General features: G+C 53.3%; 1 protein-coding gene across 1 annotated transcript in view; it reads right to left on the reverse strand.

Moving 5' to 3' along the window:
- The window catches only part of LOC103817953 (syntaxin-binding protein 4-like), a 38,007-nt gene extending 25,897 nt beyond the window's left edge, over positions 1–12,110 (reverse strand). The window contains exons 1-6 of the mRNA XM_050980273.1: positions 12,064–12,110; positions 11,232–11,283; positions 10,512–10,611; positions 4,975–5,070; positions 4,107–4,176; positions 3,031–3,105 (exon numbers count right to left, since the gene is read on the reverse strand). Of these exons, the coding sequence (XP_050836230.1) occupies positions 3,031–3,105; positions 4,107–4,176; positions 4,975–5,070; positions 10,512–10,611; positions 11,232–11,283; positions 12,064–12,110 (440 nt within the window). The remainder of the gene's footprint in view (positions 1–3,030; positions 3,106–4,106; positions 4,177–4,974; positions 5,071–10,511; positions 10,612–11,231; positions 11,284–12,063) is intronic.
- Between the last annotated feature and the right edge of the window lie 1,175 nt (positions 12,111–13,285).

Below are 13,285 nucleotides of genomic sequence, written 5' to 3' on the forward strand. Positions count from 1 at the left end.
GGTTGGGCTGTGCTCCCAGGGAACAGGGACAGGAGAAGAGGAAATGGCCCCAAGCTGTGCCAGGGGGGGGTCAGGTTTGACACCAGGAGGAATTTCTCCATGGAAAAAGTGGTCAGGCCTTGGAAATGGCTGCCCAGAGCAGTGGGGGTGTCCCCACCCCTGGAGGTGTCCAAGGACCAACTGGACATGGCACCCATGCTCCGACCTGGGAGATCAGTTAGAGGTTGGACTTGAAGATCTTTTACAGCCTCAGAGATCCTGTGAGTCTGATCCTGCTCCAAACTGCAGGGCACTTGCAGAGCAGCAGCCTTTCCTTCCTGCTGCTTGTGTGAGCCCTGCTAATCCAACAGCCCCTGTTCCTGGGATGCATCTCATGTGGAGACACAATGAATTTAGCATTTTATCCTGCCAGGAGTCAGAGGTGCAGCACAAACTGGCTCCTCCCAGTGATAAACCTGACAGACCAGGCCCATATCTGTGCCACGCAGAGAAACAAGGAACTATTGTAACTTTCAGGCTGAGAATGAATAAACAATAATTATGACTATGCAATAAAACTATCCTCATTAGCTGAAGGTGAGCACAGATGAAAATCAGATTTAAGCATCGCCTAAACCTGGTGAGTCCAGCTCCAAATCTGAATCCTCTGCTTCAAGCCCTGGCATTACTGCTGCTCTCTGCAGCCCAGCTGATGCGACAGGCCCAAAACATGCATCTGATACATGCCAGAGACTGAGTTCCATGAAAAGCACAGGTAATTTGGGCCTATAATTAACTCCAGAGACAAATAATAGCATTTATGACTCAAATTCACCAGAGGGCAACCACAACAAAATGCTACTCAGCTGAGTCATTGGGAAAATTGGCAGGAGGGTTGGATCCAAACCCAGAGCCATGATGTTCCCTCCTCCGGAGTGCTTTGAGTGCTCTGAGTGTGGAAGGATCTGAAAATAAACTGAATTTTCTCTGCCCTGTGTCCTCCTCAGCCTTCAGGTCTCATAGGGTGCTTTGCTGGGCAGGGGGAAGGAGGGAAGCTGCCCACAGCTCATGGCATGGCACTCCCCAGGCATCACCCCCAGAGCTGATGGGCCCTTTCCACCCCGCTGGCTGCTCACCCACGCTCCAGGACAGACTTAAAAGATAGCAGGACATCAATAAAAGACAAAACTAAGTGGAAAAAAAACCTGGAGAGCAGAAAAGTCCTTCCCCACGTTCCCACAGCCCTTAATCCTGGAGATATGTATTCGTGTATTAAACAGTTTGCGAGATGATTATGTAAGTGAAATCTCTGCAAATCTTTTGGAAAAAGGAATAAATAAACTGATTACTTCCCCTCTCTCCCTCTGGCTAACCTTTTGCAGATTTAGCAGATAACCAACAGTGAACGGAGGCCGAATAAATCGCCTAAAGTTTCATTGCCCTGCCTGCCTGCCCCAGCTCCCCGCAGGGCGGCCGGGGACTGCAGGAGCAGGGGGAGCCGGTGCCACGCCCGCCAGTGCTTCAGGAAACATCTGCTGCAATTTGGGATGTTGGGAGCTGCAGGAACAGCTTGGAACGGAGCACGGTGGAGGCAGAAAACCTGGACTGGGGGCTGTGGCTGAGAAGTCGAGTGTTTCAGAGCAAGTCGTGCTGGTGCTGGACACAGGGATGCCAGGCGAGCTGTGGGACCCCGTCCCTCCTGCTGGGAGAGTGTGAGATGCCCACTGGCACTCTGCCCCACCAAGGGGACTGCTGTGATCCACAGCTGCATCCTGAGCAACCCCACCTGCAGCAGAGGATCCCTGCTGACCTACTTGCTTCACCCAGCACTTCCTCAGAGCTGCTGAAGGACTTGCACTTAATGTAATAACAGGAGATGCCATTTCCCCTGGAAGAGGGTGCTAAAAGCAGCCCGTCATTAATAGCAAATAATTCTTCCAGCAGTGTATTGCTGTGTCAGAATTAGTCCCACGCCTGTCATTAGAGCACTCTCACTGCCCTGCCAAGGCAGGAAGGCTGCACAGCAGCTGATGGATAAGGAATGCATCCATCATTAATCATCCATCATCTCCACACTAACGGGATCTGGGTGTGCTCAGCAGGGACTCTGACCCGAGGCACCCGCGGGCAGAGCACAGCCTGCCTGCCCACAGCCACACTCTGCCAAATCCCACCCTCATTCCTCTGCTTCCTGCAGCACCTCAGCTCCCCCAGCCCCTGTTCCTGTCAAGGGAGAGGATGTGCCAGCACTTTGTGCCAGATCTCCTGTGGGATATCAGCAAAGACCCCACTAATCCATTCCTGGGTTCCCACAGCTCTGCTCTCTCTCATGGCACCATCATTGTCCTACACAGCTTAAACCCAGTCAAGACAAGACTGAATTCTTCCCTTCTCCTTCCAAACCCTCTGAGTCTCTCTAGAGAGAGTGAGGTTTTCCAGGGGGAACAAAGGGACAGGTTTCAGGGAGAAACTTCCCATCTCCCTGAGAAGGAGGAAACCTCTGGGAAAGGAAGACCTTAACTCAATGTGTCTGTTACATGCCAGATGCTCACCCATGATCAAAGACAGACTTAAAAGATAGCAGGGCATCAATAAAAGACAAAACTAAGTGGGAAAAAAAAGTGGAGAGCAGAAAAATCCTTCCCCATGTTTCCAGAAAGGAAAGGGAAGATCCTGCTGTCTCTGCACATCTTCATCCAGTGCTCTGTGCAGGATGTGCTGAAACACCACACAGAAGAGCTGAGGGAGATGTGCCACCCTACAGCCAAGACTGGAGCAGCCCTGGTTCTCCCTGGGGAAGCACCTGTGGAAATCTGCTCAGTGCTGGAATGTCCCACAGACATGGGGACCTCACCCAGGCAGGGCTGGAGCTGGGAGCCACCAAGGGAAGCTTTGCTTCCTTCCATTACAGCTCCACTGAATTCCCAGCAGTGACCAGAAACCCCTGGCCACCTCTGCCTTCCCCGTGGGCTTTGAGCCTGATTTGCCCCAAGGCTCTCCAGCTGTGGTGCCCAGGAGTGCCACAAGGTCCCTTCCCAGTGTCCCCCTGACCTGGCGTCGTCATCGCGGGCGATCAGGAGGCGCATGTGGCTGGTGGCCGATGCTGTCCTCAGGATGTCCACAGCCCTGGAACACAAGGACAGTGACAGGTCAATCCCAGCTCCCAGCAGTGCTCCCCTGGCCTCACAGCTAGCACAGACCCCTGGCCTGGGCAAACCCTGCCAGCAGCCGAGCTTTGGCTGCATGCCCCGTTCCCTGCCCTGGCAGCGAGGCCGAAGGCAGCACAGCCATATCCTGGTTTTCCCACTTCTGCAGTAAGTGAGAAGTCCCTGATAGCAAAACCCAGAAGACAGCAGAGCAAATGCTCCTGCACAGCCCATGGCAGGGGGCTGGAATGAGGTGCTCTTTAACGTCCCTTCCAACCCATACCATTCCAGGATTCTGTAATTCCCAGCCTGGGGAAGCTTCCATCCCAGGGACAGCCATTTTCTGAGTCAAAATTCAAGTGCCCCTGGCAGCCAGGGCAGCTGCTGGGAGCCAGGCACAGCCTCCCACAGCCACAGAGATGTTCTCATGGACAGCACCAAGCCCAGCTGCTCTGGGGCTCTGGCAGCAGGACCAGCTCCTCATCCTGCGCCCCATCCAGCCTCGGCAGCTGGGCAGGAATGCAAGGCAGGCAGTAGGATAGCACAGTGTTCCATGGGAAAGGAGAGCCCCAAAGTGTTGGTGCTCCTGTGGAGCTGTGAATGATTCTCTTGGTGGGGAGCTGAGGGGCTGGATCGTGGCTCCAGAAGGAACTGGAGCAGCACTGTCAGGCTCAGGCACCAGCTGATCTCCTGTGCTGGGAGCTGCAGGACGTGCTGGGAAGCTGCAGCAGATGGAGTGGAGGTGCCAGGAGCTGTTTAAAACCCGGCTCTTTGGGGAAATGTCTGAGCATCTCAGATACAATTTGGTCTCTCTGGTCTATTTTTATATTGAAGATTTCTGTCTGATAATTTTCAAGTTGGCTCTTGGAAACAGCACCCAGAATGATGCCCTGGTGTCCTCCACACAACCCACAGCCTAAGCCACTCCACAGAATCCCACAAAAGCAACAGGAATGGGAAATTTCCATGTGGACATGGTACCTCTCGCTTGTAACCCCAATTAGGGAATCTCCATTGACCTCCAGGATCTGGTCTCCTGGCTGCAGGCGCCCTAGAAAAGAAAACTAATGGATAGAAACTGTGGAAAATACAGCTTGAAGGGACTGGGAGAGGCTGGGCAGTTCCCCCAGTGCCCAGAGACAGGATGAAAAATGCATGGGCTGTTCTGGAGATGCTTGTCCGACCTGTTTTTCCAGGTGTCCATAAATGAATTTCTGCAACCTCCCAGAACAGCCTGTGCCAATGTCCCAGCACTTCCTCTGCTCTAGGAAGTTGCAAAAGTAAATGCTGAAAACTGCAATAAAGCTTTTGCTTAATTCACTTTGAGGTCAAGTGGTTCAGTTCAAGGTCAGGGAGAAAACCATGAGAGGCACTTCCACCTGTTCTGGATTTATTTTCCTTTATTGGATGGAAAAATGATGTAACAGCTGGGGGAAAAATAGATCTTATTAGCTGAAGTTGTAAAAGGTGAGCTCTGCAGACCCCTGATACCTACTTAGCTGAACATATTCAGAATTAAATCAGTGACCCAGAGCAGAGCTGAATTTGCAAAAGGATCTCTGGTCATTTTGGGGCCACAGGGAGGTGGGAAAGGACAGGAAAGTTCTTGTGTGGCAGAGATGGGTTGTGCTCTACACACACAAAGCAATAGAACATGCTGAGGAGCCAGTCCAAGGCTGCCGACTGGTGTTAGAACAACTGCCACACTAAAAAATACCCCCAACCACTGGAAAATTTCCAAGCAAGCACCCAAAATATCTGATAAGGGATGAAACAAATGTGAGAAATAAATGCCCTCAGTCTGGGCTGCTCTCAGAACTCACGGCACTGTGCCCTGTGCTCCACTCACCATCTGCATAAGCAACACCCCCTGGAAGGATCCTCTTGACATAAACTCCATATTCTTCTCCAGTGAGCTCCTTGATGCCACCAATGACCTTGATGCCTGAAGGAAGAACACAGGCACAAAGGCAGGAGAATCAGAGCTGGCACAGGCCATGCCTGAGGGGTGCAGCCCCAACCCTAAATTCATGGAATCATGGAGTGGTTTGGGTTGAAGGGACGGATCTAAAAGCCCACCCAGTGCCATCCCCTGCCATGGGCAGGGACATTCCACCATCCCAGGTGGCTCCAAGCCCCATCCAGCCTGGCCTTGGGCACTGCCAGGGATCCAGGGGCAGCCACAGCTGCTCTGGGCACCCTGTGCCAGGGCCTGCCCACCCTGCCAGGGAACAATTCCTTCCCAATATCCCATCCAGCCCTGCCCTCTGGCAGTGGGAAGCCATTCCCTCTGTCCTGTCCCTCCATCCCCTGTCCCCAGTCCCTCTCCAGCTCTGCTGGAGCCCCTTTAGGCCCTGGCAGGGGCTCTGAGGTGTCCCTGGAGCCTCCTCCTCTCCAGGTGAGCACCCCCAGCTCTGCCAGCCTGGCTCCAGAGCAGAAGGGCTCCAGCCCTTGAGGCATCTCCATGGGCTCCCCTGGGCTCTCTCCAGCAGCTCCAAGTTCATCACTGATGGGAAAGGATCTGCTCCTGCTGCAGATCAAATTATTCCTGGTGACAAGTGTTTCCCACTGGAGATTCCTTCCCTGGGCACACCTGGACAAGCCCCAGGGGTTGGGGACATCTCTGCTCCCCTGCCAGGCCCCGCAGCCCCTCAGGCTCTGACACCGATGGCAGAGCCACCCCCGGGGTGCCCACAGGTGCAGAGCTGGGTCTGGGGGAGCAGCTGAGGCAGGAGCAGGGAGGTGACCCCAGTTCCATCTGTGACCCCCCGGCACAGCCCAGCCCTGGTGCCCTGCAGCTCCTTGGCACAGGGCTCCTGCTCCTCAGAGCCACCACGGGGCCTGGCCCTGGGGCCACCCTAAGCTGGCTGGCAGGAAAAGGTCCAAGAGACTTATTTATCCAGGGCTCGTTAAGGCCTACTTGGAAGATCCAGGCTATGGACAGAAGGATTAAGAAGCCTGGCTTTAATTAACAAATCTCTGCCCAGAGCTGCTGGTCGGGCATTTTGCTGCTGAGGCAGGAGGGCAGGCTGGGGACAGGAGTGCCACCAAGGCAGTGCCAGGCCAGCCCTGGCCCAGCTGCCTCTGAGCCCTGGCAGGTCCTGGGCTGTAGGAACAAGGCCCAGCTGCTGCCCTAAATCCTGGGAACCCTCTGTGAAACAGGCAGGAGGGAGGAGGATCCCGGGTGGGGATTACTCAGCACACAGCACCATTTCCATCCCTGCTTCCCTTCCTTTGGTAACCCGAGGTCTGCTCTCAGGCCCCTCGCAGCTTTCATCTGCCTGCAGGGAAAGACTTGGTGTCTCAAGTCACCTTTAGATTAAATTAGATTAAAACTAAATTGTTACAATTTCCCATAAAGACATTTCTGTTTCTATATGCAGCAATTGCTGCTTTTCCCAAGCTCCATATCCCAGCCCTGTCTGATTGCTGGAGTTTATTCATTGGGCTTTATGCATTAACCCTTGTGAGGCCCTTGTGAGCAGCTGTGTTACTGCTGGAACAGGGAACTCACAGCAGAACACCTCAGGAATGGGCACTGATATTTTCTAATTTATAATATAATAAATACTATATTATAATAATTTATATTTATAATATTTTATAGTGAATTCTAAAAGAAATTCACTCAAATTGGAAATATTGCCCCAAAAGAAAGGATCTATAAGCAGCATGACCCTCACCAAGGTGTGGGTCAGGTCAGGCATCTGGGCACCAAGTGGGAGAGGAGATGCTGCAGCCATGAAAGGTAAAACCTGCCCATGGCAGGGATGCTCAGCAGGGCATTCCTTCCTGTGGAGCCAGAGGATCTGTCTGCTGGGCTCTGCAGAGACACCCCAGGGAAGTGGGGCACCCCAGGGATGGATTTGAGAAACCATGAGGGGTCCTGCAGAGGCCAAGCCCCATCAGTTCCCTGGATGGAACAGAGCCTGGACATGACTGAGGAACTCATCCTACATCTTTCTTCACCCCTAACACAAAGGAATTTGGAATGAAGAAGCACATCAGACAAATAATATAAAAATCTGCACCTTGCAGAGGCCCAGCCACAGCATCCCCCAGCAGGCCAGTGTGTGCTGAGATATCAAGTCAATAATGACTCATTTCCCTTTTGTGTCTGCAAATCAATTGTAATAATGCCTTAATATAGCTGAGGTATCCCAAATCCTCCTTTATCCCCAACGATGTCAGGAGAAAATCCGATCTTGTTATTAAATCACTGATTACTCACAGTATTGCTCCAGACACACTCAAACTTGGAGGGGGAGGAAAAATCCCTGAGTTTTAACTCCCTTGTTGGGAAAGCAGCTGGATGCTGCCGAGCTCTGCCCACTACTCACACCCATCACCTCACCAAGAAGGTGCTCTGGGTGCCAGTCCTGCCCCCAAAATCCACTGGAGAGCCCCCACTGGGGCAGGGGGGAGGAGGAGGAGGAGGATGAGGGAGGGCTCACCCCTTCCAGGGCTCAGACCACTCCAGAGGACAGCAGCTGATGGATCCAGGACTGTGGTGGCAGCATTCCTGGGACGATAATTTTTTACATATTTTACAAACATTTACTTCAATCAGATTTCTATTTGGGACCCAGTGTAGGTAAATAACGGCTCTTTAATTATCACAGCATCAAAGTCCCAGTATAATGCTTATTAAGTCATACTTAGGGCCAGATAATCTAGCCTATTTTGGATCCCTCTATTTAATCTTTCCTCTCTGGCAATGGTCCTGGAGCTGATGCCCATGTCCCTGTTTTTTTCTCTTTTGCAGAACAAAGTTTGCCAGAAAAGCTCCAGATGGACCTGAGGTAAGACTGACCAAGTCTGTGTTTTCTTTAGGCTCTTAACGATCCTATACATTTCTCCAAGACCCTCAAGCTTCTCTGGTGCCTCTAATCCCACTTCCACTAATGCCAGAGTCACAGTTCTCAGGCTATAATCTCACCTGCTCCTGGATCCACACAGGTCAGGGGGTGTCCTGGCTAATCTGGTTGTTTAGTCCAACTGGGATCATCCTGACCCCACTGCCTGCCAGGCTGGGCACAGAGGGGCAGCCTGCTCCCTGCCTAAGCTGGCAATGTTCAATTACATTTCCCTTAATCCCTCTGTTGATCTTGCAGCCCCCGCCAGCTTTTTCTGTCTGGAGGAAGGGACAGATTGGAGGTGAATCACTCACTGCCCTGTCCTAAGCAGATGAAGGTCAAGATAATGGGATCTCAGTGTTTCTGAGAAATGCTCCTTAATCAGCACTTCCCTTTGATGGCTATTCTTTAATTTGAGGTTCAGCTAGAGGAGCTGCCAGGTAACCCCTTTGAACTTCTGCTGAGGTTCACATGTGGGTTTCCACCTAAAGCCACAGAGCAACAGACCCGCGGCCAAACGCCGACCTGGCACCCAGCAGTGATGCTGCTCCAAAGGAATTGCTGGGATAACACCTCACCCTACCTGGGGAACTGCTGGGATAACCCTGCATCCCACCTGGGAAACTGCTGGGATAACACATCACCCTACCTGGGGAACTGCTGGGATAACCCTGCATCCCACCTGGGGAACTGCTGGGATAATCCTGCATCCCACCTGGGGAACTGCTGGGATAACTCTGCATTCAGCTTGAGAAATTCATGAAGGCCCTTTCTTTTCCCAAATAAACCCACTCTGAGCAGACACAGGGATTCTGTAAGCACCACTCATCAGAGAGGGATGATTAAGCTGCCAGAGGGCAGGGCTGGATGGGATATTGGGCAGGAATTGTTCCCTGTGAGGGTGGGCAGGCCCTGGCACAGAGTGCCCAGAGCAGCTGTGGCTGCCCCTGGAACCCTGGCAGTGTCCAAGGCCAGGCTGGGCAGGGCTTGGAGCAGCCTGGGACAGTGGGAAGTGTCCCTGCCCATGGCAGGGGGTGCAGTGAGATGATCTTTGAGGTCCCTTCCAACCCAAACCATTCCATGATTTCTGGAGGATGATTGCTTGTCCTGAGTGGTTCAAGCCTCACAGGAGAGGATGCAGCCAGCAGCTGAGAGCATTAGGAAATCCACATTATTGTAGCTTCCTCCAGCACATCAGAATTTGCTTTGTAGGTTCTGCTAGACCCTGCAAAGACCCTCTGGCCCAGACTGGGGGAAAGGAGAGGAGCTGGAACCCAGGGAAGTGGCTCACAAAGGGCTGCCACATCTGTCACTTCTTCCAGAGGTCAGTGATGGCCCCATCAGGCTTTTCTGGGCCTCCTCCTTTAATGAGCTAATCTAGCCCAGCAGCTGAAATCCCATCAACTCAACCAAATCCACCTATGGAGATTAAAATATCATATTCACCAAGTAAAGTCATTTCTCTGGGCTCCCATGAAACTCATGGATGTGGGAAGAGTCAGCAAAGCTGTCCCCCCCCCGTCCCCGTCCCCCCCCCCCCGAGCTGGAAACAGCCAATAATGAATCCATAACTAATCTCAGGTCTCAGGAAACATGAACTTGTTTCTCTGGTGACTCCTCAGGAGTTGTCCCAAATGGTCATTCTGGGGTCTCACCAAGAGGTTCCCAGCTGCTCTGTGGGAGGGTGGGCTGCACTCACAATTAAGGATTAGGGAAGAGACTGTGAAATCCTGATGCAGGATCACAGATTTTTATAGAGTCCATAGCAGAGCACCACTGGATACAGAGATGTCAGAGAAATGCTCTGCTGGATCCCTCTGGGCTGAGTGACATGAACCTGGGACTTTGTCACGTTCTGATGGATGTGACCTTCTCTTTTCCCTTCTCTCCCATGCTTTGAAGTTCAGAGTGCTGTGGAAGGACACCTGACTCACTCAGTGCTCACTCCCTTCCCCATAGGCCAAACTTTCCAAAGCCAGCTCATGCATCCCAGTCCATCCCAGGAGCACTGCAGGAAGCACCTTCCATCCCCCATTGGGATGGCTTGCCAGGACAAAAGTCTGCAGAGGGGCAGGACAGTGCTGGGGATTCTGTTTTTGTATTTATTTAGCACTTCAATTGATTTAATCCAAGAAATTCTGAAAGGCCCCTCCTCCTCATCCTGCTGAGGGAAGGGGTTATGGGCCTGGGCTCCTGCACAGCTCCCAGCACTGGCTGCTCACCACTACCATGGAATTAGTTGGGATCTTGACATTCCTTTAATGTCACAGCTGCAAACGGTGCAGAAGATGCTCAACACAGGCAGGTATGAGACACAAGATCCAGAGGGACACCAGCCTGCACACAGGGAGGCACATCCTGACCCAGGCTCTGGGGCTGGGCGGCTGTTTGAGGCACAGCCCAGCCCTGGTACTCACCCAGCCCAGCCCCTGGTCCTCACCCAGCCCAGGCCCTGGTCCTCACCCAGCCCAGGCCCTGACACTCACCCAGCCCTGCCCTAGCACTCACCCAGCCCTGCCCTGGCACTCACCCAGCCCGTTTGCACACTCGTAGAAGTCGAAGCAGTGCACGGTTCGGTCCATCCCGTACGGTCCCATGAGTGTCCTGGGGGAGACAAGGGGAGCAGCTTGCTGTCATGGGCCAAAAAGGACAGGGGCACAGGTGCCCAGCCAGCACACCCTGAGGCACATTGTCCCTCCCAGCCCAGCAGGCACTGCAGACAGCCAGGCTGAGGGATAGCCCCACCACTGCACCCACACGGGCAAAACTCAGCCCCCAGCCAGCCCCCCCGAGCTTTACACAGATAAATAAGAGAATATGTGCAGGGCTGAGCATCATCCTCCCCACCCAGCAAATCTGCTGGACCTGTCTGTGCTTCATTACCCCAGATTATCAGGGCTGGACAGCTGTGCAGCTCCTGGGAAATGAGATCAGAGCTCGGAGCTGTGCTCTGGAATAAAGCACTTTCACAAACACAGCCTGTAATGAACACAATCCACTCTCAAGGTTTTTAGTGCAGGCAGAGGGTCTGGAAAAGGAGATGCAAGAGCTGCTTCAAGTCCTGCCTGGTCTGGTGGGAGCTTCTCATCACAAGCCAGAGTGGCTGGAAGAGCATCACACACCTGAGATTCCCCCAAGCCAAGTCACTCCCCAAAACATCCCACAGCCTCCCCCTAAACACCTTAGGCAAGGTCCCAGATGAATGACCCCAAAACCACCCTGCCCCAGTCAGAGATGCCAGACTCCAAACCTGGAACCACCAGCACTTCTCCTTGGGCTTCTCAGGATGGAGGAGCCCTGATCTGAGAAACCCCAGCCCAGGTGGGAATCCAGGGGTGAGGAGGCACCAAGGCACTCCCCAGAATTTGAGTGCCAAGAGAGAAGGTGTTTCCCAATCGATTTCAGGTCCCAGATCTGAACACGGATGAGGAGGAACAGCAGTGTGGGAAACAAGAGGCTGCTCCAAATCCAGCAGGATGCAGGATAGGAATAACCTGCAGGGACTTACCAGGAGTCCAAAATAAAACTCAAAATATCGAGCTGTTCAGCAAAGCCAGTAACTTCCACCTCTAAGATTCGGACTGGAAGCATTTTCTCCATGTTAAAAAATGCCCCTCCCTACTATACTCGGACCATACTGAAGACTGAACAAACAACTGGCCACATCTGGCTACTGAAAAATGTAGCTCGAAGGCATCCAGGGAGGCAGAGCAGCCCTGGGCCCAGGCTGGTTCAGGATTTTCAAGGTATTTCGAGTAAATCACCGAGGAAATTCCCCGGGCGAGCCGGCTCAGGGCGGGCGGGCAGGGAAGCACCGCACGGCTGCAGCTCCGGCGGAGCAGATGCCTCCTTGATACCATCAGCTCTTATCATCATCCCCTGCCAGCACCTCTTCTCATCCTCCCGCTCCGAGGCACGGCCGCCCAGCATCCCCGAGCCCTCGAACGCCACCAAAGCTCAAAACCCGACCAGCGCCGGTGTCCTGGGCTCCTCCTGCCATCCTGCCTCCCAACCCCGCTCCTGGGGAAGCCACAGGGCACAACCTGGGCTGGAAGTGAAGCCCCGGGCCCCGTCGCCGTTACCTGCTGATGATGATGGCTCCCTTGTAAAGCACAGAGACCGCGGGCATCTTGCCGGCGGTGCCAGCCCGGCCCTGCCCGGCACCCGCCGCTCTGATTTGGCAGGAATCCGTAAAAGTGATGGGGAGGAAAAAATGGGAAAAAAAAAAAGGGGAGGTCGGAGGGCATCACGTGGTCTCCCCGTATGCATGTTAATTCCTCCCAACATTAACACAGATTAGCTCAAAACATCTCCAACTTTAGATTAAAGCTTACGCAAGCCGGAGCCAGCGCGGCCCCTCCAGCGCCTTCGCAAGGGCTGGCCCCTCATCCTCAGCACAAGGGGGATTTCTTGGGATGCACTCTTGGGAACGGCCCCTCCAGGGATGGAGGGCGGCGTTCGGTGTGGGACGGTGCAGGCACCACCCCTAAAGGGTTAAAATCTATGGCAAAGCTCTGGAAGCAGGAACAGACTGTGGCACTTATGGGGTTTAGGGTTGATGTTGATTTTTTTTCTTTTAGCATCTTTTCCAGCTCACAGGATTTCCTTCTTAATGCAGGACAAGTTCAGCTGTCCCCGTCTGCTGGGAGGTCAGAAGCCTGACTTGCCTCTGAAGAGACAATTCACAGAATGGCCTTCCAGAGAATTCCCAGAATTACTGGGCTGGAAGAGACCTCAAAGATCATCAAGTCCAACCCAGCCCCAAAACCTCAGATAAACCCTGGTACCCAGTGCCACATCCAGGCTTTGTTAAACACATCCAGGGATGATGGTGACTCCGGGGCAGAACATTCCAGAACTTTATCACTCTTTCAGTAAAAAATTATTTTCTAATATCCAACTTATCCCTTGGTGCAGCTTGAGACTGTGTCCTCCATCCCTGTCTTGGTGCCACCATCCATCTGAAGAAGCAGCAGCACCCCTGTCTTGTGGGATGGAGGGAATGGAGGGATGAAATACAACTATCCAAGGTTTGCCAGTGAATGGGAATGGACCAGAAATGCCCACCTTGGGGCTTGGCAGGAGCAGGAGGGAGGAAAGGTCTGGTGACCTTTCCTGAGAAGGGAAATGTACTCCCCTAGACCGGCAGGAGGACACGGGTCCTGCATCCCAACCAGCTCTGGGGGACATCTGAGGTCACAGGGGAGCTCCTGGCCCTGACTCCCCCATCAGTGCCCTCCTTGTGCTGCTCTCACAGTGTCTCAGCAGGCTCCTGGCCAGGCCCCATTAGTGGCCCTTGCCCTC

The sequence above is a fragment of the Serinus canaria genome, chromosome 14 (genome assembly GCF_022539315.1).
Source record: "Serinus canaria isolate serCan28SL12 chromosome 14, serCan2020, whole genome shotgun sequence".
Classification (NCBI taxonomy): domain Eukaryota; kingdom Metazoa; phylum Chordata; class Aves; order Passeriformes; family Fringillidae; genus Serinus; species Serinus canaria.